General features: G+C 57.4%; 3 protein-coding genes across 11 annotated transcripts; 1 reads left to right on the top strand and 2 right to left on the bottom strand.

Moving 5' to 3' along the window:
- Positions 1-1852: 1852 nt before the first annotated feature.
- On the bottom strand, positions 1853-18185 carry ZNF865 (zinc finger protein 865). 5 transcript variants are annotated; one of them, XM_066374541.1, is made up of 3 exons: positions 12621-13264; positions 5754-5833; positions 1853-5506 (listed from the first exon to the last, which is right to left on the bottom strand). In XM_066374541.1, the coding sequence occupies exon 3, from the start codon at positions 5478-5480 to the stop codon at positions 2346-2348; it is 3135 nt and encodes a 1044-aa protein (XP_066230638.1). In that variant the 5' UTR covers positions 5481-5506; positions 5754-5833; positions 12621-13264; the 3' UTR covers positions 1853-2345. The 5 variants fall into 5 exon arrangements, with proteins under 5 accessions (XP_066230638.1, XP_066230639.1, XP_066230640.1 ...); XM_066374542.1 differs by lacking the exons at positions 5754-5833; positions 12621-13264 and adding an exon at positions 18095-18185; XM_066374543.1 differs by lacking the exons at positions 5754-5833; positions 12621-13264 and adding an exon at positions 13873-13889.
- Positions 14565-18201, bottom strand: ZNF524 (zinc finger protein 524). Of its 3 annotated transcripts, none has more exons than XM_066374550.1 (2): positions 18095-18201; positions 14565-15624 (listed from the first exon to the last, which is right to left on the bottom strand). In XM_066374550.1, the coding sequence occupies exon 2, from the start codon at positions 15584-15586 to the stop codon at positions 14663-14665; it is 924 nt and encodes a 307-aa protein (XP_066230647.1). In that variant the 5' UTR covers positions 15587-15624; positions 18095-18201; the 3' UTR covers positions 14565-14662. The 3 variants fall into 3 exon arrangements, with proteins under 3 accessions (XP_066230647.1, XP_066230644.1, XP_066230646.1); XM_066374547.1 differs by lacking the exon at positions 18095-18201 and adding an exon at positions 17513-17651; XM_066374549.1 differs by lacking the exon at positions 18095-18201 and adding an exon at positions 17139-17500.
- FIZ1 (FLT3 interacting zinc finger 1) lies at positions 17823-23389 on the top strand. Of its 3 annotated transcripts, none has more exons than XM_066374546.1 (3): positions 17823-17883; positions 19537-19880; positions 21148-23389. In XM_066374546.1, exons 2-3 carry the CDS (start codon positions 19575-19577, stop codon positions 22345-22347), a joined length of 1506 nt encoding a protein of 501 aa, XP_066230643.1. In that variant the 5' UTR covers positions 17823-17883; positions 19537-19574; the 3' UTR covers positions 22348-23389. The 3 variants fall into 3 exon arrangements, with proteins under 3 accessions (XP_066230643.1, XP_066230641.1, XP_066230642.1); XM_066374544.1 differs by lacking the exon at positions 17823-17883 and adding an exon at positions 17901-18064; XM_066374545.1 differs by lacking the exon at positions 17823-17883 and adding an exon at positions 18432-19055.
- The last annotated feature ends 2091 nt before the right edge of the window (positions 23390-25480 follow it).

The raw sequence follows: 25480 nt of genomic DNA, 5'->3' as shown, positions 1-25480 counted from the left end.
TAACCCAACACTGCCTAGGAGATATCCCAAAGACAAGTTACAACGTGAACACAACTCTTTTAACTTTTCCCCAAAGACATGCCTGTGTTTGCTATCTGCTGGCACCCAAACTAGAAACCTGGGTGAGGACCATAAGCTTTCACCCCTCATTGATTTATCTGATCCCTTGTCAATTTCCTACTACCGAGCTGGTGAAATGTCTTTGGGACCGGAACACCCCTTTTCACCACCATCACCACTCCGGTAGAGTGAGCCAACAAGGTTTCACATCAGATAACCATACCCAGCCTCCTTTCTCCATCTGACAGTACATGCATCTTTCAAAAATAGACCCCAACATCATCATCAACCCACAGCTCCTTGTGACTTTGAGAAGGGATCACGACCTGTGGTGGTGCAGTGAATAAAGCATTGACCTGGAATGCTGAGGTCGAAGGCAAGCATTGACCTGGGCTTGCCTAGTCAAGGCACATATGGGAGTTGATGCTTTCTGCTCTTCCCCCTTCTCTCTCTCTCTCTCTAAATGAATAAGGTCTTTTTAAGGAAAAAAGTAAAAAGAGAAGCCGTTGCAAATATGAATGCTATAGAAGCTGCATGGCAGTGTAAATTAAATAACATGCAGGCTCAAGGGGGAATTAAACAGCACATTTGAGGTGAAATATCGAGACTGACACTTGGGCTCAGAATTATCATTGGAGGAATGGTGGGAACTGGCGACAGATTGGAGAATGTGGATCCATCTGAATGGCTCCTGAGCTCAGAAGGATGTGGATTGGGTTGCTAGAGTAGATTTTTTCAGAAGTTACAATAGTTCATGGTTTTCTGTTTTTGTTTTTGCGAGACAGGGACAGATAGGAAGAGAGACGAGAAGCATCAATTTTTCATTGCGGCACCTTAGTTGTTCATTGATTGCTTTCTCATATGTGCCTTGAACAGGGAGCTCCAGCTGAGCCAGTAGCCCTGATCCCTTGCTCAAGCCAGCGACCACGGGGTCATGTCTGTGATCCCACACTCAAGGCCAATGAGCCCATGCTCAAGCCAGCAACCTCAGGGTTTCAAACCTGGGTACTTAGCGTCCCAGGTCAATGCTTTATCCAAGTTCATATGACCTTTGAGCCCTGGGACAATGACCATGCTGGGTCTTCAGCGTTCAAGCCTGGGGGCGACACTGGGAAGCTGTTTTCATATGTGGGAGTCAAACTGGACTTTCCTAGGTAGTGCTGAGCTGGATTTGTCACCAAGTTTCACATGGTCACACATAGGACTGCAGTTCCAGGTCTAGTGTGGACCTGCCAGGTGTCTTTGGAGCCTCTAATCTCTAGGACCTCACCTCCTCTTCTTACAAAAGGGATAACAACACACGTCGCAGGGCATGGATCTATCTCACTGTCCCAAGAACCCAAATGAGGGCTGCAAGGCGTCTTTGGGATCGCCCCCAAATTATCCTAGAGGGACAGGTGCTATGAGTGAGCTGTACCACACGAGGCCACAAGACACAACGGCAACCATCCCGTCTTACTCAGGGTCAGAGAGCATGTACAGTTCGGGTTTCCCAGCGCTTAGCAACAGGCCCAGCAGGCAAGGCTTCGGGAAAAGTTGGCTGGGGACACATGCCTATGGCATCTTGGAAGGGAAGGAGTCTGGGCATGTGTGGTCTGTCAGTTCCGGAGAGCGGAGACTCACCTGTCCTGGACGTGGTGATATTAGTCAGGAAATACCGGGGGAGGGGGGATGAGAAAAGGCAGTTTGTGGGGGAACCAAAACCCCAGGGAAACCAAAGTGCTGTCACTCTTCCCTTGGCCAGCCCTTAACCCCCTCTCCGGAGATGTAAGAAAGGACTCCGCTGCCCTGGTGAGAAGGTTTATTATCTCTGCTCTGTACAAGCCGCGTCTGCCACCCTGCCCCCCACCCCACAATCCAAAAAGAGCACCCAGGCCCATTTGTGCCCGCCCCACTCCACTCACAGCCCAACATCCAGCCAGATCCTAAAGGAAGGGCATGGCCAGTTCACACCCATGTCCACAGAAGCCTATGGGGGACAGAATGTTGCTTGCGTGTTTGGGGTGGGGTCAGGGGGGCCCTTGGAGGTTACAGAACGGGGTCGGATGGAGGATCAAGTTCAGTCAGGTAGGATGGGACAAAAGAAAGACCAGAGAGATCCAGGTTGGGAGTGATGCAGCCTTGAGTTTGTACAGAATGGGCCTTGAAGGAAGCTAGTCTGTCTGCAGTTCTGAAGGATGGATGGCTGGGAAACAGCGAGGAGGAGGGGGCAGTCTGGCCGCTGCGGAGCGGTGTGCCTGGAAGGGGGCCATCTGAATGGAGTGGGTATGAGAAAGCCCCCTTGGTCAGGCCTCCTTCCCAGCCAAGGTGCTGGCCCCAGCTGCAGGCCCCGCAAGGCCCTCAGCCTTGTGTGCCAGGCGGTGTTTCTTGAGGCCGTAGGTGTTGGCGAAACCCTCCCCGCAGGAGGAGCAGCGGAAGGGCCGGCCGCCCTGGTGGGCCGCCAGGTGCTTCCGGAAGTAGCCGGGATCCTTGAAGGCCTTGAGGCAGGCCGGGCAGCGAAGCTCGGGCCGCGGCGGCTCATGGGCACGCTGGTGGCGCAGCACGGAGCTCAGGTAGAAGAAGCCCTTGCCGCAGTGCTCGCAGCGGTAGGCGCGCTCCCCCAGGTGCAGCCGCTGGTGCTCCAGCAGGTTAGAACGGTAGCGGAAGGTCTTCCCGCAGGCGCCGCAGCGCTGGGGCCGGGCCACGGCATGCAGACGCCGGTGCTCCGCCAGGCTGGACGACTGCGCGAAGCGCTTGGCGCACACACCGCACTTGAAGGCCCGCTCGCCGGTGTGCACCACGCGGTGCTGCCGCAGGTACCAGGAGCGCAGAAAGCCGCGGCCGCACACGCCACACCGGTAGGGCCGCTGCTCCGTGTGGCAACGCTGATGGCGCATCAGCAGGGCCGCCTCCCAGAAGCGCTTCCCGCACACCGGGCACCGGAAGCCCCGCTTCTGCCGGTGGCTGCGCCGGTGCAGGAGCAGGTCATAGGCGCCCGCGAAGCTCTGGCCGCAGAGCCCGCAGCCCAGGGTCCGCCGCACCAGGTGCACATACTTGTGAGTGACGAGGCCCAGGAAGTGCTTGAAGCTCTGGCCACACGTGGCACAGCTGAAGCGCTCGGGGGCCACGCCAGTGCCCCCACCGCCCCCGGCCCCCACCCCGCCGCTGCTGTCATCCCCACCAGACACTCCAGCCAGAGCGGCTACGGCTGCCCCCACCTCCCCGGCCAGCCCATTGTCTAGCACGCTGGCCGCCTCGGCACCGCCAGTGCCAGAGCCTTCTGCAGGCTGCTGGCCGCTGGCTGCGGGAGGGAGCAGGCGCTCGGGGGCGGCCTGGTGCACCAGCTTGTGCCACATGAGGTTCTCGATGAAGCCAAAGGTCTTACCGCAGGCGTCACAGCCGTAAGGCTTCTCTGTCATGTGGGCCTCCTTGTGGCTCATAACGTGGAAGAGATCCGGGAAGTGCTCGCCGCAGTCTGAGCAGGCATAGCTCAGGCCCTCGGCCGCCCCCGCTGCCGTCCCTGCGGCGCCCGGGCCACAAGCCCCAGGTGCACCCTGGGTGGCAGGGAGACCGGCCGCCCCGGCAAGGGCGCAGGGCAGCTGCAGCCGGTGCACCTGGCGGTGGCGCGTCAGGCTCTGCGGGTAGCCGAACACCTTGCCGCACAGCTCGCACTTGTAGGGGCGCTCGCGGGTGTGCACCACGTGGTGTTTGCTCAGATGGAAAGACTCACGGAAGCGCTTCCCACACACCGGGCACTGGTGTGGCTTCTCGCCTGTGTGGATGCGCTCGTGGCGCTTCAGGGTCTCTCGGCGTCCGAAGCCGCGCCCGCAGATGCCGCAGCAGAACGTCTTTCCGGGGCCACTGGCGCCCGCGCCACCTGACCCGCTGGTTCCAGCCCCAAGCAGCAGCGGGTGTGCGCCCAGGAGTGGCATGGGCATGGCCCCGTACACCACAGCTGCGGCGGCGGCTGCTGCCTTCTCACTGTCGGTGGTGGGGGCGTCAGGCGGCAGCAGGTAGGGGCCCGAGGGAAAGGCAGGGGTTGCGGGCTGGGACACATTGGCTGCCGCATCCTTGGGGGCATCAGGGGTGGGGGGAGGCACGTGCGCAGCCTTGTGGCGGAGCAGGCTCTGCGGCGCCGAGTAGGACTTGCCGCACAGATCGCAGGGGTACACCGGCCGGGGCCCCGCCGCGCCCGCGTGTGCCGCCTGGTGCTTGAGCAGGTAGGCGGCATCACGGAAGGCTTTGCCGCAGACGCCGCAGGGCAGGCGCAGCAAGTCAGCCGAGTGTGTCTTCACGTGGCGTTTGAGGCTCTCCCTGCGGTTGAAGCTCTTGCTGCACACGGTGCACGAGAAGGGCTTCTCGCCTGTGTGGATGATCTGGTGCTGGTGCAGGTGACTGGGTTTCTTAAAAACCTTCCAGCAGAGCGGACAGGCAAAGGGGCCCTCGCCACCGCCTGCCGCTGGAGGGGGCGCCCCCACACCTGCCGGTGCGCCCGGGGCTGCGTTCCCATCCGTGGAGGTGGCAGGTGTAGAGGCTGGGCCAGCAGGGACCGGGGTGGGGGCCCCTGGGGCGGCGGGGGGCGGGGGCAGGCCCAATGGTGGCAAGGTCACCCCTGGCTGCGGTGGGACCCCAGTGGTGGGCGGCACGTCTTTGTGGCAGCGGCGGTGGCGGATGAGGCTGGAGACGTGGTTGTAGGTCCGGCCACAGACGCCGCATTCATAGGGCCGCTCTCCGGAGTGCACCAGCATGTGCTGCACCAGGTGCGACGATTGCTTGAACGACTTCTGGCACACTCCGCACGGGAAACGCCGCTCCATCAGGTACTTCAGCCTCCGGAAGTAGCCCTTGTCATCCTTGGAGGGGTCGCAGGCCGCCCCCGCAACAGGTCCTGGAGGAGTCTGGGATGGGGTGGGGAGCGGCCCGGGTGTCCCGGCAGCAGCGGCTAGCCCCGGCGTCACCCCCGGCCCAGATGCGGGCCCTCCGCGCTTCAGGTTACCAAACAGGTGTTGGTGTCCCGAAAGGTCCACGATGCCCCACTGCGGGGCGGGGAAGGCCGCATCGAAGAGGGGCGGCGGTGGTGCCCCAAAAGCGGGCGGCAAGGGTGGATCGGGCTTCTTGGCTTGGGAGGAAGACGACGACGAGGAGGACGAAGAGGAGGACGATGACGAGGAGGGAGTCTCAGCCTTTGGCTTGAAGGTGGCCTGGGGCGGGTAGTCGTACTGGGGTGGTGGGGGTTGAGGCGGGGGCTGCGGCGGGGGCCCCGGGGTGCAGGGCAGGGCCGCCACCGCCTTGGCATGCTCTCCGTACAGCTCCATGGGCTCAAAGCGCTGGTGGTTGAGGAACTCCAGGAAGTCGAAAGGGTAGCTCTGGAAGTGCACCCCGTCCTCGCCCCCGATGCCCCCGCTGGCCCCGCCGCCGCCACCCGCTGCGTTCGCCTCCATCTCAGCCGGGTAGGCAATACGAGACCCTTGGGGAGAAAAAGATACAGCTGAACAAGCAGTAAGTGAGGTGCGGAGTCTCGCCCGATTTCTCCGGGTCCTCACATCTCTCTCTCCCTCCACCAGACTCTATGCCCAGTACTGGCTGCAGGCCTCTCTTTCTCAGACCAGCAAGCACCCTCGGCCTCTGGTCTCAATTCCCCTTTGCAAACGCTCAGGCCTCTGCTCTGCGTCCTCTGAAATCTAAGCTGTGTGATCACCAGCAAGTCTAAGCACCTCTCTGGGCCCGGGTTTCCGCATCCACAAATCAAGGTGACAAAGCACCATCCCCACCTCACCGGGCTGTTGTGCGGGTCCTGCCAGTGAACATAACCATAAGCCCCTCTGGTGGCTAGGCCCTGGCACTCTGAGCACTGAGTCACCAGATGGTCTAGTCTGTTGTGAGCGCAGTTGCTACGGGCAGGAACAGAAAGCACAATCCGAGAGAACCGGATGAAGACAGGGGCACCTGCTGGTCTGGGACAAATATGTCAAACGTGCCCCCAGTGGTGGGCAGCACGTCCTTGTGGCAGCGGCGGTGGCGGATGAGGCTGAAGATGTGGTTGTAGGTCCAGCCACAGACGCTGCATTCATAGGGCCGCTCTATGGATGCGACCTGCGACCCCTCCAAGGATGACAAGGGGCTGGCAGAGAGGCAAGGCGGCCTGGCCCAGCAGGAAACACATGGCCTGGGGCCTGGACACACCTGGGCTTACATCCTATCTCCTTCCCACACTCTGTACTTCTCAGGGAGTGGTAACCCCTAGACTGCAGGGGGTAGCGTCTAAGGGGGCTGACACAGGACAGAAGGAGACACGCTGGTTGGCAGAGCGCAGGAGGTCCCCAGCACCTCCAGTGATGTCACTCACCTGGGCAATGCCTGAAGGCAGCCGCTCAGGGAGCATTTTCCGGCCCTCTCCAAGATGGTGGTCATTCTCTGGGCACCTCCTTTAAGAGGTTTTTCATTCGAGACTGCAGCTGTCCATGTCTGCCCACCTCCCCAACCCTGGGCTCCTGCAATGACCCCTGAGCCTCAGACCTCACCCCAGGGTTCAGCCAACGTCTCTGCCGAGTCAGTGGGAGAAATCCTCTAAGGTCCGGCCTGCTTTTGGGCCACCGTCCCTGCTCTGGGGGCCTGGCTCAGTGCCTAGCCTGGCAGTAGGAGGCAGTGGTAACCACCAAGGCCAGGACCTGTCAGCCTCAGCCCCCATCCATCCTGGCCGACTCTCTCCCCCTCACGTGAAAGGTGAGTGTTTCCTCCACCCCCACCCCGGAGGTGATTATTTTTAGCCGTTAGCTCTGGGTGTCCTTGGAGGAGACCCAACATCTCCTGTCCTTCACACCCTCTGGTGCATTTCATCTCCGGAAGGAGCAAAGGCGTGGCTGGCGTGGGAGTGGAAACCTGGTTGGACCCTCAGTGAGGAGACAGGGCTGCAGTGGCAGGTGGGCATGGAAAAAGTAGGGGTTACAGGGGTGCAGGCAGGAAGGGCAGAAGACAGACAGGAAAGGAAAGAGATGAGAAGTGTCCTTTCTTGTGGCACCTTAGTTGTTCATTGATTGCTTTCTCATCTGTGCCTTGACCAAGGGGCTATAGCAAAGTGAGTGACCCCTTGCTCGAGCCAGCGACCTTGGGCTCAAGCTGGTGAGCCTTGCTCAAACCAGATGAGCCTGCGCTCAAGACGGCGACCTCGGGGTTTCAAACCTGGGTCCTCCGTGTCCCAGTCTGACACTCTATCCACTGCACGACTGCCTGGTCAGGCGCTAACAGCTACCCTTGATTAGGCACTTCTTAGAGGCCACCCACTGTTCTGAGCACATCATGCATGTTCACACTGAATCGCCACCACTTGACAAATGAGAAGGCACAGAGAGGTCAAATGACTTGTCCAAGGTCACCAAGTCAGTCTGTGACTCAACCCACAGGGTGTTCCCTAAGGTAGAGGAAGGTAGAGGTGGGACTGTGGTGGGGAGGCCCTTATTGAGCGGTGTTCTCTGGATTACGAGGGGCTTAGTGGGAAAGGGAAGTGGTCAGCATCCTGAGAAGACAGAACAGTGATGTGGTGAGACAGTGCCCTCTGCCTGGAATGATCTTCCCTGTATCTCAAGGATCTCTCTAGCCTCCTTCAGATGTCTGCTCTGATGTCACCTTCAGGAGATGTGACACCCTCACCCCCTTACCTCATCAGTTGCTAGCCCCTTGTCCTGCTGTATTTTTACTTTTTGTATTTTTATGAATGAGAAGCGGGGAGGCAGAGACAGACTCCCACATGCCCCTGACCGGGATCCACCCAGCATGCCCACTAGGGGGCGATGCTCCACCATCTGGAGCATTGCTCCATTGCAACCAGAGCCATTCTAGTGCCTGAGGCGTAGGCCATGGAGCCATCCTCAGCGCCCAGGCCAACTTTGCTCCAATGGAACCTTGGCTACGGGAGGGGAAGAGAGAGATAGAGAGAAAAGAGAGGGGGAAAGGTGAAGAAGCAGATGGGCGCTTCTCCTGTGTGCCCTGATCGGGAATCGAACCCCGGACTTCCACATGCTGGACTGATGCTTTACCACAGAGTCAACTGGCAAGGACCCTGCTGCATATTTTTCATCATGGTCACTGCCACCAATTTATTGTGTCTATTTCACTTGCTGTAAGTATGTTTCCTTTCTGGCCTCCTCACCTTACAGCAAGGACTTGCCTACCTTGTTAAGCACTGTCGTCCAGCACCTAGCACAGTGCCTGGAAGAGTATGGGTGCTCCATAAAATATCTGCTGATATGTGGGAGTAAAACAGCCCCCTCTTTAAATCACCAGTGGGTCCACAAAGAAATTGTCAGAGAAGTTAGTTGCATGGAAATGGAAATGCAACCTACTTGAGAGTTGCAGCTAAAGCAGTGCTCAGAAGTAAATGTATATAGGGCTCAGGGAGTTCTGGTCATCTTAGTTTCATCTTCCACTGAGTGTTTGCCCACTTCCTACTGAGTAGAAGATGAAACTAAGATGACCACAACTCCCTGACAAAGGGAGGAAGACATTTAGCAGCATCTGAGCTGGCACTGAGGTTGGTCCCCAGGAGAAGGAATCAGGATGGTGATGTTAGGAAGGCAGGTGGGCAGATGGTGAAAGGCAATGGGTTGGAGAGGAGCAGCAGGTGTTCCTGGGAGACAGGGCTGATCAGGCTCACGATTATTCCACTGGGAAACAAGAGGCATTTCTGCTTTCAGGGGACCCAAGCCTTCCATGGGTATCTTTCTAAGGGGAGATGTGTCACAGGAGGCTTTCCTGCAGAGGCAGGATGGGGGCCCCAGCTCAAGGGGCCGGAGCCCCATGGTAACCATAGTCACAGTCATAACAGCTCATGTGTATTTGTTTGACCAGACCAATAGAAACCATCACTTTAATAGATAATCATGGCCCTGGCCAGTTGGCTCAGCGGTAGAGCATCGGCCTGGCATGCAGAAGTCCCGGGTTCGATTCCCGGCAAGGGCACATAGGAGAAGCGACCATTTGCTTCTCCACCCCCCCTCCTTCCTCTCTGTCTCTCTCTTCCCCTCCCGCAGCCAAGGCTCCACTGGAGCAAAGATGGCCCGGGCGCTGGGGATGGCTCCTTGGCCTCTGCCCCAAGCGCTAGAGTGGCTCTGGTTGCGGCAGAGCGACGCCCCGGAGGGGCAGAGCGTCGCCCCCTGGTGGGCGTGCCAGGTGGATCCTGGTCGGGCGCATGCGGGAGTCTGTCTGACTGTCTCTCCCCGTTTCCAGCTTCAGACAAATACAAAAAAAAAAAAAAAAAATAGATAATCATCCTGTGCCATTATTGGTCCCATTTTATAAGTAGGGAAACTGAGGAAAGGGGGATTTGTTCCCCCACGGTCACACCATTAACAAACGGCAGGGCCAGATGTTTGAGGCAGGCAGCAGAGCTCCAGAATGCGTGCTCTTAACCTGTATGTGCTGTCTCTCAATATCTGAAATAAAGGAAGGTCCCTGCTCCACCTTACACTGCAAATATATTTTGTCTCATCCACTTCCCTGCTGCCCATCACCAAGACTAGCCCCTGGCATTTACTGAATGCTGACAAGCACTGTACTAGGTCTACTAGGTGGCTTGTCTCAATTGAATTTCATAGTAGACTCATAAATAATTTATAGGCAGGAGGACTAAGTCCAAACCATGTGCCTCCTCTGCTCAAACCCTGTAGTGGCCTGACCAGGCGGTGGCGCAGTGGATAGAGCGTCGGACTGAGATGCGGAGGACCCGGGTTCGGGACCCCGAGGTCGCCAGCTTGAGCGCGGGCTCATCTGGTTTGAGCAAAAGCCCACCAGCTTGAAACCAAGGTCGCTGGCTCCAGCAAGGGGTTACTTGGTCTGCTGAAGGCCCGCGGTCAAGGCACATATGAGAAAGCAATCAATGAACAACTAAGGTGTTGCAACGCGCAATGAAAAACTAATGATTGATGCTTCTCATCTCTCTCCATTCCTGTCTGTCTGCCCCTGTCTATCCCTCTCTGACTCACTCTCCGTCCTGTAAAACAAAACAAAACAAAACAAAACCCTGTAGTGACCCCAATCTCACTCAAAGTCAAAGTCCTTTTTTTTTTTTTTTACAGAAACAGAGAGAGAGTCAGAGAGAGGGATAGACAGACAGGAATGGAGAGATGAGAAGTATCAATCATTAGTTTTTCGTTGCGCGCTGCAACACCTTAGTTGTTCATTGATTCCTCTCTCATATGTGCCTTGACCTCAGGCCTTCAGCAGACCGAGTAACCCCTTGCTTGAGCCAGCAACCTCGGGTCCAAGCTGGTGAGCTTTGCTCAAACCAGATGAGCCCGCGCTCAAGCTGGCGACCTCAGGTTCTCGAACCTGGATCCTCCACATCCCAGTCCGACGCTCTATCCACTGCGTCACCACCTGGTCAGGCGTCAAAGTCCTTCTGATGAGCTACACAGCCCCCTGCGGCCTCCTTAATGTGCCATTCCTACCCCCCGGCCTTTGCACTGGCTGATGCTTCTGCCCAGAATGCTCTGCCTCACTCCCTAACCTCCTTCACATCTTCGTTTCAAATGCCCTCTTCTCAGGGACAGTCCCCCTGAACCCTGTCACCTGTCGCCCAGACCAACACTCCTGCTCTCCCCCGACTCCTTCATTTCTCGCCTTACCAGTCAACATCACCTAATAAACCGTATACTCTGTTTGTCTTAGTGTTGGTGGTCTCCCTCTCTAGAACGGGGACTTCCATGCAGGCCCGTGCAAGGATCTTTATTTGTGTTGATGACTGCTCTATTCCCTAGGACCAAGCACAGTGCCTGTCTCCAAAAGTACTTCTTAAATAAGTGAAAATGAGGCTAGGGAAAGAGAAAATGGTTTGCCCAGATATAGGAGCACCAGTGGCATTCGGGGTTCATCCTCTTAACCATTTTATTCTTGGGGGAGGGGAGCTAAGAGCAGCTACCCGGGGGTGGGCCACAGTTGTCCCGGGCAGAGGAGGGGATAACGTTTTGGCACGTGGCTTTTTAGAGAGACAAGATAACCACAGGAAATTCTTGAACAAGGGCTTCCGGCCACGCTTTTAACATCATAGTTCCTGTAACACTATATACCCTTATCCTGATGTATTTTCTTTACACACACGTTATTTTCTTTTTTAATGGTCTACCCCACAAAACTAGCCTATGCAGACCAGGAGGACAAGGAGTTGTAACTATTTCATTCTGTTGCATGCCCAGTGTGTACTAGGTGCTTATTAAACAGCTGTTGAACAAATGAATAAACAAGTGAATGACATTCTGGGCTTGGGAGAGCGGACAAAGGCTGGATAACTGATCACAGGGCCCTCACCACCACCGCCCTCTAAGATCACACCTTCTCTAGCCTCCATCCAACCGCATGGCTTCTCCAATCACCATGATCACGCCCACCTCAGGACTTTTGCACTGTGCTTTTCCCTCCACCTGCAACAGGGCACCCAGATCTTGGCATGGCTAAGCAAGCTCTACCAATTCAGGCTGCACCTCTGACATAGCTCTCAGGCTATCAGAAAACAGCATTGATCATGTTTGTTGCCTTGTTTTTGATCTGTCTCCTCAACTGAACTGTAAGACCCACAAAAAAAGTCAAACTGTGCATCTCTCTCCTTCACAGCTGTATCCCCTGGACCTAGAACAGTGCACATCCCCCTTTCAATGAAGACCAAATGAAATGGATCCCTGGAGAGAAAGAGCTACCCACCCCAGGGAAGCTGGGGTGTCTTCTCCAGGGAGTACCGGAGGGCAGAAGGAAAACTGGGTGAGAAGGGGCAGGTTAGGGCAAGTCCCTAGTGCCGGGGGGGGGGGGGGCATTCTGCGAGTAAAGCCCTTACGGATGGGCACTTCCCTGTGGGACGAGGACCAACCACAGGACCCGCCCTGGAGAAGGATGGGGTGCGAGCCCGGGTTACATGGGAAAGCTATTCCTATGTCAAGAGCGAGACATGTGGGTGTGAGAACACACCTCTAGAGGGAGCTGTTCTATGCGGGGAGGGTCTGGGGGGGTTGGGTTGAAAGGGTATTTTCAAGGGGAATTACTGGGGAGGAGGGGGGTGCAAAAGAAAGGAAAAAAAGGCATTCTTGGCCGCTGATCAGAAGAGAAAGTATTTTTACAGAAACGAAGGAGGGGGTTGGGGGAGAAGTGATTAGGAGTTTTGGGGGGGCTGTGTGTATACAGAGAGGTAATGGGGGTTCATTCCATTGCAAAGCACAAATGCAACACTCTGGTGGTCACCTTATAGGGGCTGCTAAAGGTGTGTTCAGGGGGAGCTGCTCTGCGTGGGGGAGGGCAATGCTGGTGGCATTTGGGGGGCTGTCCTGAGGAAGCAATGGCTGGGGCTGCGTAGAAGGATCCCTACGAAAAATCAGTGTAGAGGGGCGCCACGAAAGAGGGCATTTTGGGAGTCGTCCTACGTCGGAGTGTTCATGGGGGAGGCATCTGGGCGCTCTGACGGGGGGAACGGTGATGGGGGTACCCAGGCGAGGGCCCGGCGCGAGCAGCACTGATGAGGACGTTCTGAGGATCAGAGCGGGCTTGGGCGGGGACCCCCGCCCCCGCTTCCCCCGAGCCCCCGGGCCACGCGCCCCGTCACTCACCGGCGCCGGGGTCTCCGCCGGGAGGAGGCCGAGGAGGCGGAGGAGGCGCCGCCGCTCTGGGGAGACCCGAGGGCCTGACCGGAAGTGCCGCCCCCTCCCCCTCCCCGGCAGCTCCGCGCCGTCTGCCTGCCCGCCCGGAAGCGGAAGTCGCGCCCGTTTTCGGAGGCGACGGCGTGGAGGAGAGAAAGAGGTGGAGGCGGCGGCGGAGACCGGGAGAAGAAAGTGCGCCTGCGCAAGAACTGGGGGTTGCTGGCGGAGCAACTTAGGCCACTTCCGGTGGGCGACCTAAGCGAGTGCGCCGACGTTCTGAGTGCCCGCTTTTTAGGGCGCCACCTACACGTTCCGGTTACCCGGTTAAGCCACGCCCCTTACGTAAATCTCACGCTCAAGCCCCGCCCCCTGCCTGAATGATCATTGCAGAGCTTAATTATCCTCGGTACCGCCCCACTTCTCAAAGTGCGTCCTGCTGGCCCTGGCTCCACGAATTTTCTCCCGTTTCATTCCTACCTCCACGATCGTACTCTCAACTACGTCTCCCTTTTAAGCCCGCCTCTTTCCTCTAGATTCCGCCCTCCTCTCACAGCTTCTTAAGCAAACCACGCCCCTCGCTCAAGCCCCTCCCCTGTCACCTTAAGCTCCACCTCTCATACTCTCCACTTGATATCGGCGCCTCGGACCTCGAAAACATTCCCTGAAATCAGTGGTTCTCAAATAATGGTTAAAAGACCTACAGCAGCTGCCAACCTAGAGATTGTTATAAGTGGAAACTCGCAGGCCCCCCTGCTTCAGACGTTCTGAATCAGAAACCCTAGGGGTATAAACTTCCGGTTAATAAAATTTAAGTCACAGCGCTGTCATGTCCAGATGAGGGAATAGTCAATCATATTCTAATAACTGTATGGTGGTAGTAGGTAGCTAGACTTATGGTGACCGTTTTCGTGATGTATAAAAATACTGAATTACTATGTCTTAGATCTGACTCTAATATATTGTACGTCAACTGTAATTTAATAAAAAAAAATATACTCTTCAGATGATTCTGGTGCAGGCTTAAGTCGGAACCACACCATCACGACACACTTGACACTGCTGCCCTCCTGTCTCCACAAAGCTCATCCCTGACTCAGCCCCCACCCCCACCCCGCATCTAAACCCAGTTCTGTTAAGCCCATCCTGCTAAGCACCCCCTCTCAGATATCCCTTCTCTCCCCTTGGCCTGAATAGCAGTCATGTCCACCCCTCAGCATCTTACCAGCTCAGTACCACCCCTCCTGATGTTTCTTCTACTTTCCCCTGGAAGCCCTCCACCTCAGATTAACTCTATCCATGCCTCCATTCCTCTCAATCGCTCCTTTTCTGCTGCCGGCTTCTAAACCAATTTAAGCGCCACCTAGTTCTTAGAGCCCTTCCCCTAAGCCCCACCCATAGTTCCCACCTACCTGCCCAATCAGCCTCTCTGCTCAGTCCTAACCCTGCCTCCTGCTTCCTTGGCCCCGCCCCCAGTCCACACCCCTTATTTACCTAAGCCCTAGCAAAGCTGTCAGTCAGTTCTGCCTGTGACTATCAACTCAAGTTTTTCCTTCCATAGAGAGTTAGGACAAAGAGATGTGGCAAAGCAGTGGCTGCAGAATTTCCAGGAGTCTGGCTTGAATGTCGGAGGGGAGCCTAGAGCCACATCTGCACAGAAGGTTCCATGTCGAGTGGATATTTAGGGGAGTGCTTTATGGTTTTTGCTGGAGGAGGGAGCGGAGACCAAGGCTCCCACCACACCACTTGTTTATTTCTCCAAGCCACTTCTTTAGCACCAAGTTTAGTGAGGCGTATGACATGGGGTCCCACCCCCAAAATTCCATGCCCTCCCCTGGGTGGTCTAGCTGCTGAAAGGCATTGGAAAGTAGCACAGGAGGGCCAGCCCTGGTACCATCACGGAACACACACGGGAAGCCAAAAGGCAGTGATTTATTTCCACGGCCCCTGCCTCCAAGGGCCCGTCAGTCCGGGAGAGGGTGGCGGAAGGCAACAGGGCCCAGAAGTTTAGGCCCTCACGTGAAACCCCCTCCCACAACAGGAAGACCGCCTGATATGAGTGTGTCCTGGTCACCCTGCCCAGGCGCTGCACCAGCTGAACCCCCAGCTCTAAACCTGGCCTGGGGAGGGGTGTCTGGGGCTGTGAGTTGTGCCAGCTCTTTCCCTTCTGGCTCCTCCTCCTCCTCCTTTTCAGCACCGGTTGTGGCCGGAATGCCCTCGAGGTCCCACGGTGGCTCCAACCCTGGGTCCGGGGGACCCAAGGGTGCCCCCATGGCCTCGGGGTGCTTGCGTTTGGCATGGCGCCGGAGTGAGTTGGCCTCGGTGAAGCGCAGCCGGCAGATGGGGCACTGGTAGGGGCGCTCCCCGGAGTGGACCCGGTGGTGGTGCGCCAGCTCCCCTGCCTCTCGGAAGCGGCCGGGGCAGAGTGGGCAGTGGAAGGGCCGTAAGCCGGCGTGGATGTTGCTGTGCCGCCGCAGGTGGCTGGACCTCTTGAAGGTCTTGCCGCAGTCCTTGCACTCGTGCGGCTTCAGCTCCGAGTGTGAGATGCTATGGCGCTGCAGGTCTGAGAGGTAGGGGAAGGCCCGCAGGCACACGGGGCATAAGTGCGGGGTCTTCCTAGGGCCGGAGCTCTCAGGCTCCCCTGCCACAGACCCTTCAGAGACTGTATAGGGTACACCCTGATCATCGATCAGCAGGAGGTCACTGCTGCCAATGCTGCCCACGGGGACTGTCACCCCCTGTGTCAGCGGAGGCTCCTGCCCTGATTGGGGGGGGCGGCCCCGCTTGCGTGGGAGGCAGGCTCTGAGCGTCCGATTGGAGGAGGCGGCATCCCCGGGACATCCGCCTCGGCCGCCCTGGGGAACAGGAGGTAAGGCCAGAGGTTTCTCTTCCTCTCCAGGTAAAGGTGAACGCAACGGGTCTGGGCTGGGGGTGTCCATTGAGCAGTGGGGCCTTGGGTCTGGACACTGGAGCCAGGCTAAGAGGAGAGAGGGGGCAGCTGTGAGTGCAGGGAGGGTCTGGAGCCCCCTTTGTCCCCCAAGACCTCGTCCATCCATCTGTCCAACTCTCACAACCTGGGCACGGCTGACATTCAACTGGACACACAATGATAGGCACGCTGGTGAGCGAAAGAACAAGACAATTCTGTGCCCACTGGTCAACAGTCACTTCCCTATAGGTGTCCCAGGGACCTCCTTAACCCCTGCCAAAGATCTCAAAGTTCAAGGTCAACCTGAGCCAAAATCAAGAAAAATCTTCGAGGGAGGACAGAGTCCAACTGAGGGTACAGGACAGCATCGTGATCCTCAAAGCAGAAAGCCCATGAAATCCCTGAGCCATAGAAGCCTCAGAAATGTTCTTGTCTACCCTCTCCATCGGCAGAAGTAGGAGGGCAAGAGGTTCAGGACCAGAAGAAAGTAACTGGTCTCAGGTGATGTTTAACCCTGAGTGGTGGGTGAGCAAATATACTGGAGTCTGGTCTCTGGAATCATATTCTGAGTTCAACTGCTGAGTCTGTCACTTGCTCTCTGTGTGGCTATGGGCAAGGTACTCGTTTTCCTAGCCTCAGCTCAGTCTTCTGCAAAATAGGGACATATGGTTCCAGCTGCTTACAGAGACGTGCGGTGAGAATGATACACAAAAAGTGCTCAGTACACAGAGCACTTAGGAGAGACATGAGCCCTGTAAGACCACAGTCACCCCTCATTTTGCAAATGGGGAAAGCGAGGCACAGGAAAGCCAAGCCAGTTGCCCAACCTCCCTCTGCTCAGGAAGTGGCCCGGCCAAAATTCGAACCAGATCTCGGGTGGACACAATGGTCCAGGGAGAAGAAAAGGGACTCAGGGGATGCGGGGACGTCATGGGGGCCCGCTGGTCCTGGGTATGAATCCAGCTCTGTGAAATGGATCTACCAGGGTTGTCTGTTGGCATATAGCAAGAACTCAGACCACACCACCAGGACCACCATCATTCTCAGAGTCGCGACCAAGAAACTAGAGTGTAGCAAAGGGAAGGGGGGAAGGACAGGTGGTTAGGTGCAGAGGCTACAGGTGCCACTGTGACCCTTTGGAACAGGCACACGGACGGAGGTACAGAGGGGGGGCAACCGCTTTTCCAGGATCACATAGTTCGCTCCAGTGTGGAGGGTGGGGGGGACCTGGACTACAATCAGGACCTCGGAAGCAGTGCCTCGACCCTCGTCCTCTGCCCGTCCCCGAGCAGGCGCGCGCCCGCCGATACCCCCGGCGCGCGGGGCGGGCCCTGCGGGGGCGGCGGCCAATGAGAGGCGCCGGGCTGTGGGCCGCGAGGGCCGCTAGGAAAGGGGGTCTGCGCGCGCGCGCAAACGCGCGTGCCTAGGCCGATTCCACTGGGCTCGAGGTCGGCGAGCAAGAACAGGTGTGGGGAGGGGGGACGCGCTCAGGGAGCGCGCGGCCCCGGGCCTTCCCTCCCTCCGTTCCCCTTCCCCCGCCCGGCCCCCCGCCTCTCGGGTACCTCATTTGCATGTCGCCGGGGCTCGCGATTGTGCGCGTGCGGGGGGCGACGGGGCCGACGCGTGGGGAGGGGCGGGGGCGAGGGGGCTCTGCCCCTCGGCGGCGGCGGCGGCGGCGCGCGCGCGCGCGCTAGACGAAGCTCCTCCTCGGAGCGGACTCCTGTGGCCCCGCCCGCTTCCTCCCCCTCCCCGTCCGAACCGCGCCCACGCGGAACAAAGGGATGCGTTGGGTCCTAAAGACCGCTTATCCGCGCCTGTGCTCTCGGCGTCTTCTCTTGTCCCGAGCGGGGACTAACCCACCAACACATTCCAACCAGGTACCAATGCCTTTCCTCCCACCAAGTACCCGGCCGGAAACCCAATCAAACACAAGTACCGAAAGAATAAGGAGCGGGAAAATGGCTGCTCCTTCCCGTAATTAACATGGCGCCTGATAAGCTTCAAAGCCTGTCGGAAGGCTGAGGACAAGATGGAGCCTGCGCGCTTCTATCTCTCGCAGTCGGCGAACTTCGATTTCTTTTTCTCCTGATGCAACGCTAGCATCCCACCCAGGAGGAGCCTGAAGCTGCGAAAATGGACTCAAATCTGCCCTCATCTGCGATAGCACCCAACAGCATCGACACGGCGGGGAGGAGACGCACGCTGAGCTTGTTGCCCTTAGTTTGCATGGCGACAGGGGTCACACCTCCGAACCCTGCTCCTCTTCCTGCCCTTACCAAAGATGGCGCCGACCTGGCTTCTCTACTAGTACTGAGAAAGGGACGGGAAAGAGGGAGAAGGGCGGGCGGCTGGGCGGAGGGAGGACAAGAAGGCGGGAGAAAGGGGGACTGTGGGGGAGAAAAAGGGAGCCGAGGCGGAAGTCGAGGGGCCCCCCGGGTGGAAGTGACGCTACCCCCGCTGCCCAAAATGTCGGCGCCCAGAGGGAGGTGTAAGTAATTAAAGAGGAAAGCCGACTTACTTTCCCGGCCTCCCGGGGCCGCCCCAGGGCTCCAGAACCCGCGCGCCGTACGAGTGAGGCAGACGCACCCGGCTGCGGGTCCCGCCTGACCTGCCCCAGCCCTGGGCACCCGGGGCCGCACCTTTTAGGGACAGGGGGGAGGGGCACAAAAGACCGGCTCTATGGGCCTGGGTCTTCGAGCGGACAGGACAGGCCGGGGGCTGGGGCGGGAGCGGGAGCGGGGGCGGGGCCCGCCCGGCAGGCAACCGGGTGGGGAGGAGGAGGCGGGGCTTAGCGGCGGCGAGGCGGAGCCATGGCTGAGAGTAGCCCGGTGGGCGTGGCTTATAGTAATATAGGCGGGGTTTGGTGGAGGCAGCAGGGCCGTAGTGGGAGTGGGTGGAGCTTAGGCAAAGGGCAAGGCTTAATCAAGGCGTGGCTCAGTAAGAACGGTAGAATGGCCGGAGGTTGAAGGGTCCTAATTGGGGCGGTCTGGAGAAATGGAGCTCAATGTGAAGTTGGGAGGAGTTTAGAGTAGAAGGGGTGCAGTTTGCCCCGTAGTGTGACTTAAAGAAAGTAGTGGGCAAGAGGAAGTGGGGTTCAGGCGTGTAATTTGGGGAGTCTTAGTGGCAATAGCAAGCCTTTATAAGGCGGTTGAGATGACTTAGCCTGGGGCGGGACTCAGAGCTCTGGGCTGAGAAAGTGAGAGGGGTTGGATAATGGGGTCTTGGAAAGGACGGGGCTTCAAGGCTGAGTTAAAGGATAAATTGGGGTTTGGGAAGTGAATCTTAGTGGGGAAGGGACATGAGACTTAAAGAGGGCACTCAGAGGACCTTAGAGGACAGCAGTAGTCAGAACAGCTTCCCTGTCAAGTCTGTGCTGGGTGCAGGCCTTTAAGTAAACCAGCAGCGCGTATGGCTACAAGTTTGCCTCGTCTTCCCCGCCACACTGCAAACTAGGCCCTCCTATAATCCGTATTTTGCAGGTGAAGAGTTTCAGTTGGTTTTATCCGAGCTGAGGTTCCAGGACTTGCATCTTCAAAAGAGTGGGAGGAGCTCCCATAGGGGTGGGAGGGGCTTTGCCAAGGAATAGAAGAGGCTCCCAGATTGTGTGAGGGACAGGACTTTGGGAGTAGGCGGACCCGAGCAAGAGTGGGTGGGGCATAATCACAGTGGGCGGGGCTTAGCGAGGAGCAGGAATGTGTTCCAAATAATGAGTAAGATTAAAATGGTGGGGTGGAGGCGATTTGGCATGATTAGGAAGATTAGCGGATGAAGGGGAGAAGGGTTTGTAGGAGAGTGGGAGGAGCTTAAAGACTGTTCGTGGTCCTGGTGGGAGTGGCTTAGACTTTGGTGGTAAGGTCTCCCAGGGAAAGGTGATGGGTCTGTGAGTCCCGAGAGCCTGATTGGTGAGGACTGGTGGAGAGGTGACTCCTTCATCTTCCCTCCATGTCTCCCCTGCTCCAGAGAGCCCCCACGCGCCACTGCCCTCACGCCACACCACCATGGATGACACCCCGCTGCCAGCGCCCCCTGTCCCTGCCCCGGCCCCAGCACCGCCCGTCGCCGCCCCCCGCGTCCCCTTTCACTGCAGCGAGTGTGGCAAGAGCTTCCGCTACCGCTCGGATCTGCGGCGCCACTTTGCACGTCACACTGCTCTCAAGCCCCACGCGTGTCCGCGCTGCGGCAAGGGCTTCAAACACAGCTTCAACCTGGCCAACCACCTGCGCTCACACACGGGTGAGCGGCCCTACCGCTGTTCCGCCTGCCCCAAAGGGTTCCGAGACTCCACTGGCCTGTTACACCATCAGGTGAGTCCTACACACTGGCCCAGGTTGGGGGGGGGGGGGGGCGGCGAACACGCCCTTGGAGGCCCAGCTCCTCTCTGGGCAACAAAGTAAACTTGCCTCTTCCTTCCTCCTTTTCTGCCAGAGCTCCCTGACCAGTCAAAACATGAGAGGTTCCTCTTTCAGTCACCACCTTCTTATGAAGTAAAGGAAAACATTCCTAGTGCATTTGCCCCACCTAGAGGCTCTTTCTCTCTGCCGTCCCCCTTATCCGTACACCCCCCTTTCCCCACACACATACCACTATCTGCAACTTTGTGTTTCTTGCTCCCTTGCCGTTTTTAAAAAGATTTTCCACCTCTGTTCTTAATTCTTTTATTCTGTGATTAGTGATTATATATTGAGAGCTTTCCCTGCTCCCAACACTGGGGTGGGGTCACCCAAGGGATATCAGTCAAGTCCAAGTATTCGGGGAACTTACATTCCATTGAAGGCAGACGATCAACAAGAAAGCAAATAGGCGAAAGCTCTCTTTGGGCAGATATTACCAATCAGGAGGATTCTATGCTCATACACTGTATCTTATTCCAGGACTTAAACCACAAGGGCCAGTATCAATAGATACTGATACTGTGTAAGGAAGACATGATCTCGCACAGCCACCTAGCCACATTTCAAGGGCTCAACAGCCACACTTGGCTAATGGCCACCATTTTGGGCAGAACAGAGATAGATCATTTCCATCCTTATAGAAAGTTCTGTCAGACAGTCTGCTCTAGACAGTCCTATAACATTTATGGAGAGAGCCACCTCCTACCCCAGGCAAGGAGAAAGCCTCTCTTCCCTTCCCTCAATATCCAGTGGTTTAGAGGATATGAGTAGGACACACAAAAGTTTGCTGAGAGGCCATTACTTGTCTTAAGTTTTCACATAGGGTGGAATTCAGAGCTGGGATTGCAACCCAGGCCTCAGATCCTCACTGCTTAACCACTCTCCCAAGAAGTCCTCGTCCTCTATGTGGGCTTGTTGGAATTGAGTCAGAGTTATTCAGGAGCAGTGGGAGGAGTTCCCCAGCTTCAGAAAACAGCACGTGCCAAGGTCCTGAGGCTGGAGGGACTCAAGGTGTGCCAGCGTGGCCCAAAGCAGAGAAGGAGAGAGAGAGATTGAAGCTAGATCATGGCCTCATAGACAAGGCAGGGGGCGTGGGTCACCTCCCTGTGTGAGTCCAGAAATCTTCCCTGCAGACTAGATCCTCAGCCTTGATAACGGGACTCTCCTTCCAACTTTCCAGGTCGTCCACACTGGTGAGAAGCCCTACTGTTGCCTGGTCTGCGAGCTCCGCTTTTCCTCGCGCTCCAGCCTGGGTCGCCACCTCAAGCGTCAGCACCGTGGGGTGCTCCCGTCCCCACTGCAGCCTGGCCCAGGCCTACCTGCTCTGAGCGCTCCCTGCTCCGTCTGCTGCAACGTGGGGCCCTGCTCGGTGTGCGGTGGCGCAGGGGCTGGAGGCGGAGAGGGCCCAGAGGGGGTTGGGGCGGGCACGGGCAGCTGGGGTCTGGCGGAGGCCGCAGCTGCAGCGGCGGCTTCACTGCCCCCGTTTGCGTGCGGCGCCTGTGCACGGCGCTTTGACCATGGCCGTGAGCTGGCGGCCCACTGGGCCGCACACACCGATGTCAAGCCCTTCAAGTGCCCACGCTGCGAGCGCGACTTCAATGCCCCTGCACTGCTGGAGAGGCACAAGCTGACGCACGACCTGCAGGGCCCGGGTGCACCCACAGCACAGGCCTGGGCCGCGGGGGTTGGTGCAGGGCCTGAGACCCTCGGAGAGTGTGGCACAGCAGAGACAGGTGATGCCAGGCCGGCCTGGGACGGCGGGCTGCTGCTGGGCCCCGCCGGGGGAGGTGTGCCGGAGCTGGGGGGGCTGCTCCCTGAGGGTGGTGGGGAGGCCCCTGCACCAGCAGCTGCGGCGGAGCCCTCAGAAGACACCCTGTACCAATGCGACTGCGGAACCTTCTTCGCATCTGCGGCGGCGCTGGCCAGCCACCTGGAGGCGCACTCGGGGCCGGCCACTTACGGCTGCGGCCACTGTGGGGCCCTGTACGCGGCCCTGGCAGCTCTGGAGGAACATCGGCGTGCCAGCCACGGTGAGGGCGGTGGGGCGGAAGCGGCCACGGCAGCCCCTGGAGGGGAGCCTGCCTCCGCTGGGGAGCCTGCGCCCAGCTCTGGCCGCGGCAAGAAGATCTTCGGCTGCTCTGAGTGCGAGAAGCTGTTCCGCTCCCCGCGGGACCTGGAGCGGCACGTGCTGGTGCACACTGGCGAGAAGCCGTTCCCGTGCCTTGAGTGCGGGAAGTTCTTCCGCCACGAGTGCTACCTCAAACGCCACCGGCTGCTGCATGGCACCGAGCGCCCCTTCCCCTGTCACATCTGCGGCAAGGGCTTCATCACGCTAAGCAACCTCTCCCGGCACCTGAAGCTGCATCGCGGCATGGACTGACCATGCAACTACCTTGCCCGGGGCTGGACTCAGGGCCCAGCCCGGGGGACCGCCAAGCCTACATCAAGATGCGCAAGCCTTGAGATGAGGGGACCCTGGCTGGAAAGATGGGGCTACCGGAAACCCAGATAGGCCCCCTGAGCTGACAGCATTCAGCTGAGACTCCTCACCTAAGGGTTCGGGATCAATGGAGACTCCTGAAGCTTGAGGCTTCCCTGGATTCCATGCTAGCCCCCCCCCCCAATCAACGGGCCCCTTAGCAGGGGGGGAGGACCTTGGAATGAGAAATGGGCCTCCAGAAGTTCTTCTCACCTGGAGGGTCCTAATGAAAGATGAATAGCACCTTCCCCCCCCCCCCCCCAAGGGAAGCCTGTTCTCTCTCTCAGAGCCATCATTCCCAGTGACCTTGATCTGGAGAACGTGGGGGCTGGGACCATGTCCCGGAATTTCCCCAGATCCTCTCCGATGCTACCCACCGCGGTCCCTGCTGCCCCGAGATAATGGATAGAGCCGCAATCTGCCTTTCCACCACTTCATTTCCTTTGTCGAAACAGGACCAGGGTAGATGCCGCCTGCCCTCAACCCACTCCCCTACTAGGCCTCTTTCCCCTACTGCGGAATGGGTCAATCCTAGTGATCTCCCCACCCCCAAACACTAGAATAGGCTGGTTGGAAGTCCCCCCCCCCTGCCCAGTAGGATGGACTGACTCAGATGACACTCCTGTCCACTGGAGTGGGCTGGCCTGGGTTCTGGCCTGTACCACACCCTCCATACAGTGAAGTCAGCAGACACCCCCTCTTCTGTGCTGTTCCCCATTCTGTGAGCTCACCTGAGGGGGAGGTGGACACTGGGGTCTCCCTTCTGCTCTGCTGTAGTACCTGTCTGTTTTTCCATCTCTGTCAGTTTGTCTGTCTCTCTGTCCCTCCCAAACCCAAGGGGAAGGGGGTTGGCCAGGGGGTCCTCTCCATGAGCCTTGACCTCACCCACCCCCTTATCCCAGTCCCCAGTGTCTCCAGGACCCCAATAAACCTTGTCCTGTCAGTCAAATGCTGTCTCATTGTCTGACCTTGACTCCACGGGCCGGGGGTGTCTCCCTCCTTGACTTAGGACAGGCCCACCTAAATAGAGACCGAGCCTTCCTACCTCCTTCCGAGGAATTGGGAGTCTTTGGCGCAATGCATGGCCCTTAAAGTCAGAGATGGTTTACATGTCGTCTAAATGGAACCCTGGAAGGAGAGGGCCCACGCCTTAGTCTCTGCTGCTAAGCCACTGAGTCAGTGCCTTAGAGGCTACTTCCAACCTCAGATGAGTATCCAGGGGTCAGAGGATGGGTAGCCCTTCAGATTGCTTCCTGGGTGTCTGAGCACAACTGTGTACTGAGTCCCTTATTGCATGCCAGGTGTGGTAACCCCTCTGGGGACCCAACAGGGAACCAAACAACCTGTGAAGTTGATAGTCTAGCACGTGGCTGACGGAGTGTAGAAGAGAAACGAAGGCAATTTCAGAGGGCGGTGAGCACTCTGAAGGAAGGTGTTAAGAAAGTGAGTGGCTGCCTGACCAGGCGGTGGCGCTGTGGATAGAGCATCAACCCGGGACGCTGAGGACCCAGGTTGAAAACGCTGAGGTTGCCGGCTTGAGCACGGAATCATAGATATGATCTCATGGTCGCTAGCTTGAGCAAGGGGTCACTGGTTTGACTGGAGCCCCCAGTCAAGACACGTAAGAGAAGCAATCAATGTACAACTAAGGTGATGCACATACAAGTTGATTCTTCTCATCTCTCTCCCTTCCTGTCTCTCTCTCGCTAAAAAAAAAAAAGAAAGTGAGTGGCTACCTGACCAGCAGTGGCACAGTGGATAGAACATTAGCCTGGGACACTGAGGTTCCAGGTTCAAAACCCCAAGATTGCTGCCTTGAGCACTGGCTCATTCAGCTTGAGCACAGGGGTGCTGGCTTGAGCATGGGATCATCAACATGACCCCATGGCTGCTGGCTTGAAGCTCAAGGTCACTGGCTTGAGCAAGGGGTCACTCTCTCTGCTGGAGCCCCCAGGTCAAAGCACGTATGAGAAGCAATCAATGAACAACTAAACCACAGCAACTATGAGTTGATGTTTTTCATCTGTCTCTTCGCGTGTGTGTGTTTGTGTGTGTGTGTCTATCTCTCTTGCTTGCTAAAAAAAAAATAATAGAAAGAAGAAAAAAGAATGGCTGAGTAATGTTATCTTAGATGGGGTGATCAGGGCAGGCTTCCTGCAGAGGTGGCATTTGATCTGAGACTGGACTGATGACGAGGGAGCAGCCAGGAGGAATGAGCCCAGAGGAGGGAGAAATGAGAGAAGTGGGGAGGGAGGTCAGGGTCAGGTCACACAGACTGGTGGCCATGGTAGGCATATGGCTGTGCTTTCTGGGCCATGGCAAACACGATCCTAAGTGTGAAGGGATTTGACCACTCTTGCCCTTTACAAGGATCCCCTCTGGCTTCTGAGTGGAGGAGGAACTGAAGTAGGTAGGGGCTGGTGTGAAAGCAGATGACCTTGGTCCACCAGGAGAGAGGCATGAGGGCCTGGACCAGACACGTGACTTGTGCATGTGTATATGTGCGTGTGCGTGTGAGTGTGAGTGTGTGTGTGCTGGAAACGGAGGAGTCAGGAGGGACTGCTTGGGTGGTGGGTGTATTAAGACCAGAAAAGTGACAGAGGACAAGGTTGGGTAGGGGCCACAAGGAATCAGAGTTCCACCCTGCACCTCTCAGATTTAAGATGCCTGGGAGGTTGGCTCACTCTAATAAGGCTAAAGGTATGCCTACCCTGCCATGCTTTAATCCTACCACTAGGCACAGGCCCTAGAGAAACCCGTGTTCCCCTGTACCGGGAGACACACCTAACAGCATTCACAGCAGTGCAATCCACAGCCCAGAACTCGGAACCTGAATCTCCATGGCTATGGTCAGAATATTTGTGCCCCTCCCAAATTCATATGTTGAATCCTCAGGTCTATATGATATTTGGAGGTGGGGCTTCAGAGAGGTGGTCAGGTCATGAGGACGGAACCTTAGTGAGTGGGATTAGTGCCCTTATAGAAGAGACTCCATGTGAGGATGCAGCAAGAAGGCACCAGCCTTGAACCAGGA

Source organism: Saccopteryx leptura, chromosome 3 (assembly GCF_036850995.1).
Source record: "Saccopteryx leptura isolate mSacLep1 chromosome 3, mSacLep1_pri_phased_curated, whole genome shotgun sequence".
In the NCBI taxonomy this organism is placed as follows: Eukaryota; Metazoa; Chordata; class Mammalia; order Chiroptera; family Emballonuridae; genus Saccopteryx; species Saccopteryx leptura.
This window is presented reverse-complemented; position numbering and strand designations above follow the sequence as displayed.

Coding starts and splice junctions, on each gene's coding strand:
- FIZ1 (XM_066374546.1), top strand. CDS start 19,575: ATGGATGACACCCCGCTGCCAGCGCCCCCTGTCCCTGCCCCGGCCCCA. Junction 19,881..21,147: donor CTGGCCTGTTACACCATCAG/GTGAGTCCTACA, acceptor CCAACTTTCCAG/GTCGTCCACACTGGTGAGAA.
- ZNF865 (XM_066374542.1), bottom strand. CDS start 5,480: ATGGAGGCGAACGCAGCGGGTGGCGGCGGCGGGGCCAGCGGGGGCATC.
- ZNF524 (XM_066374547.1), bottom strand. CDS start 17,561: ATGTTAATTACGGGAAGGAGCAGCCATTTTCCCGCTCCTTATTCTTTC. Junction 15,625..17,512: donor TCCCGCTCCTTATTCTTTCG/GTACTTGTGTTT, acceptor CTCTCCTCTTAG/CCTGGCTCCAGTGTCCAGAC.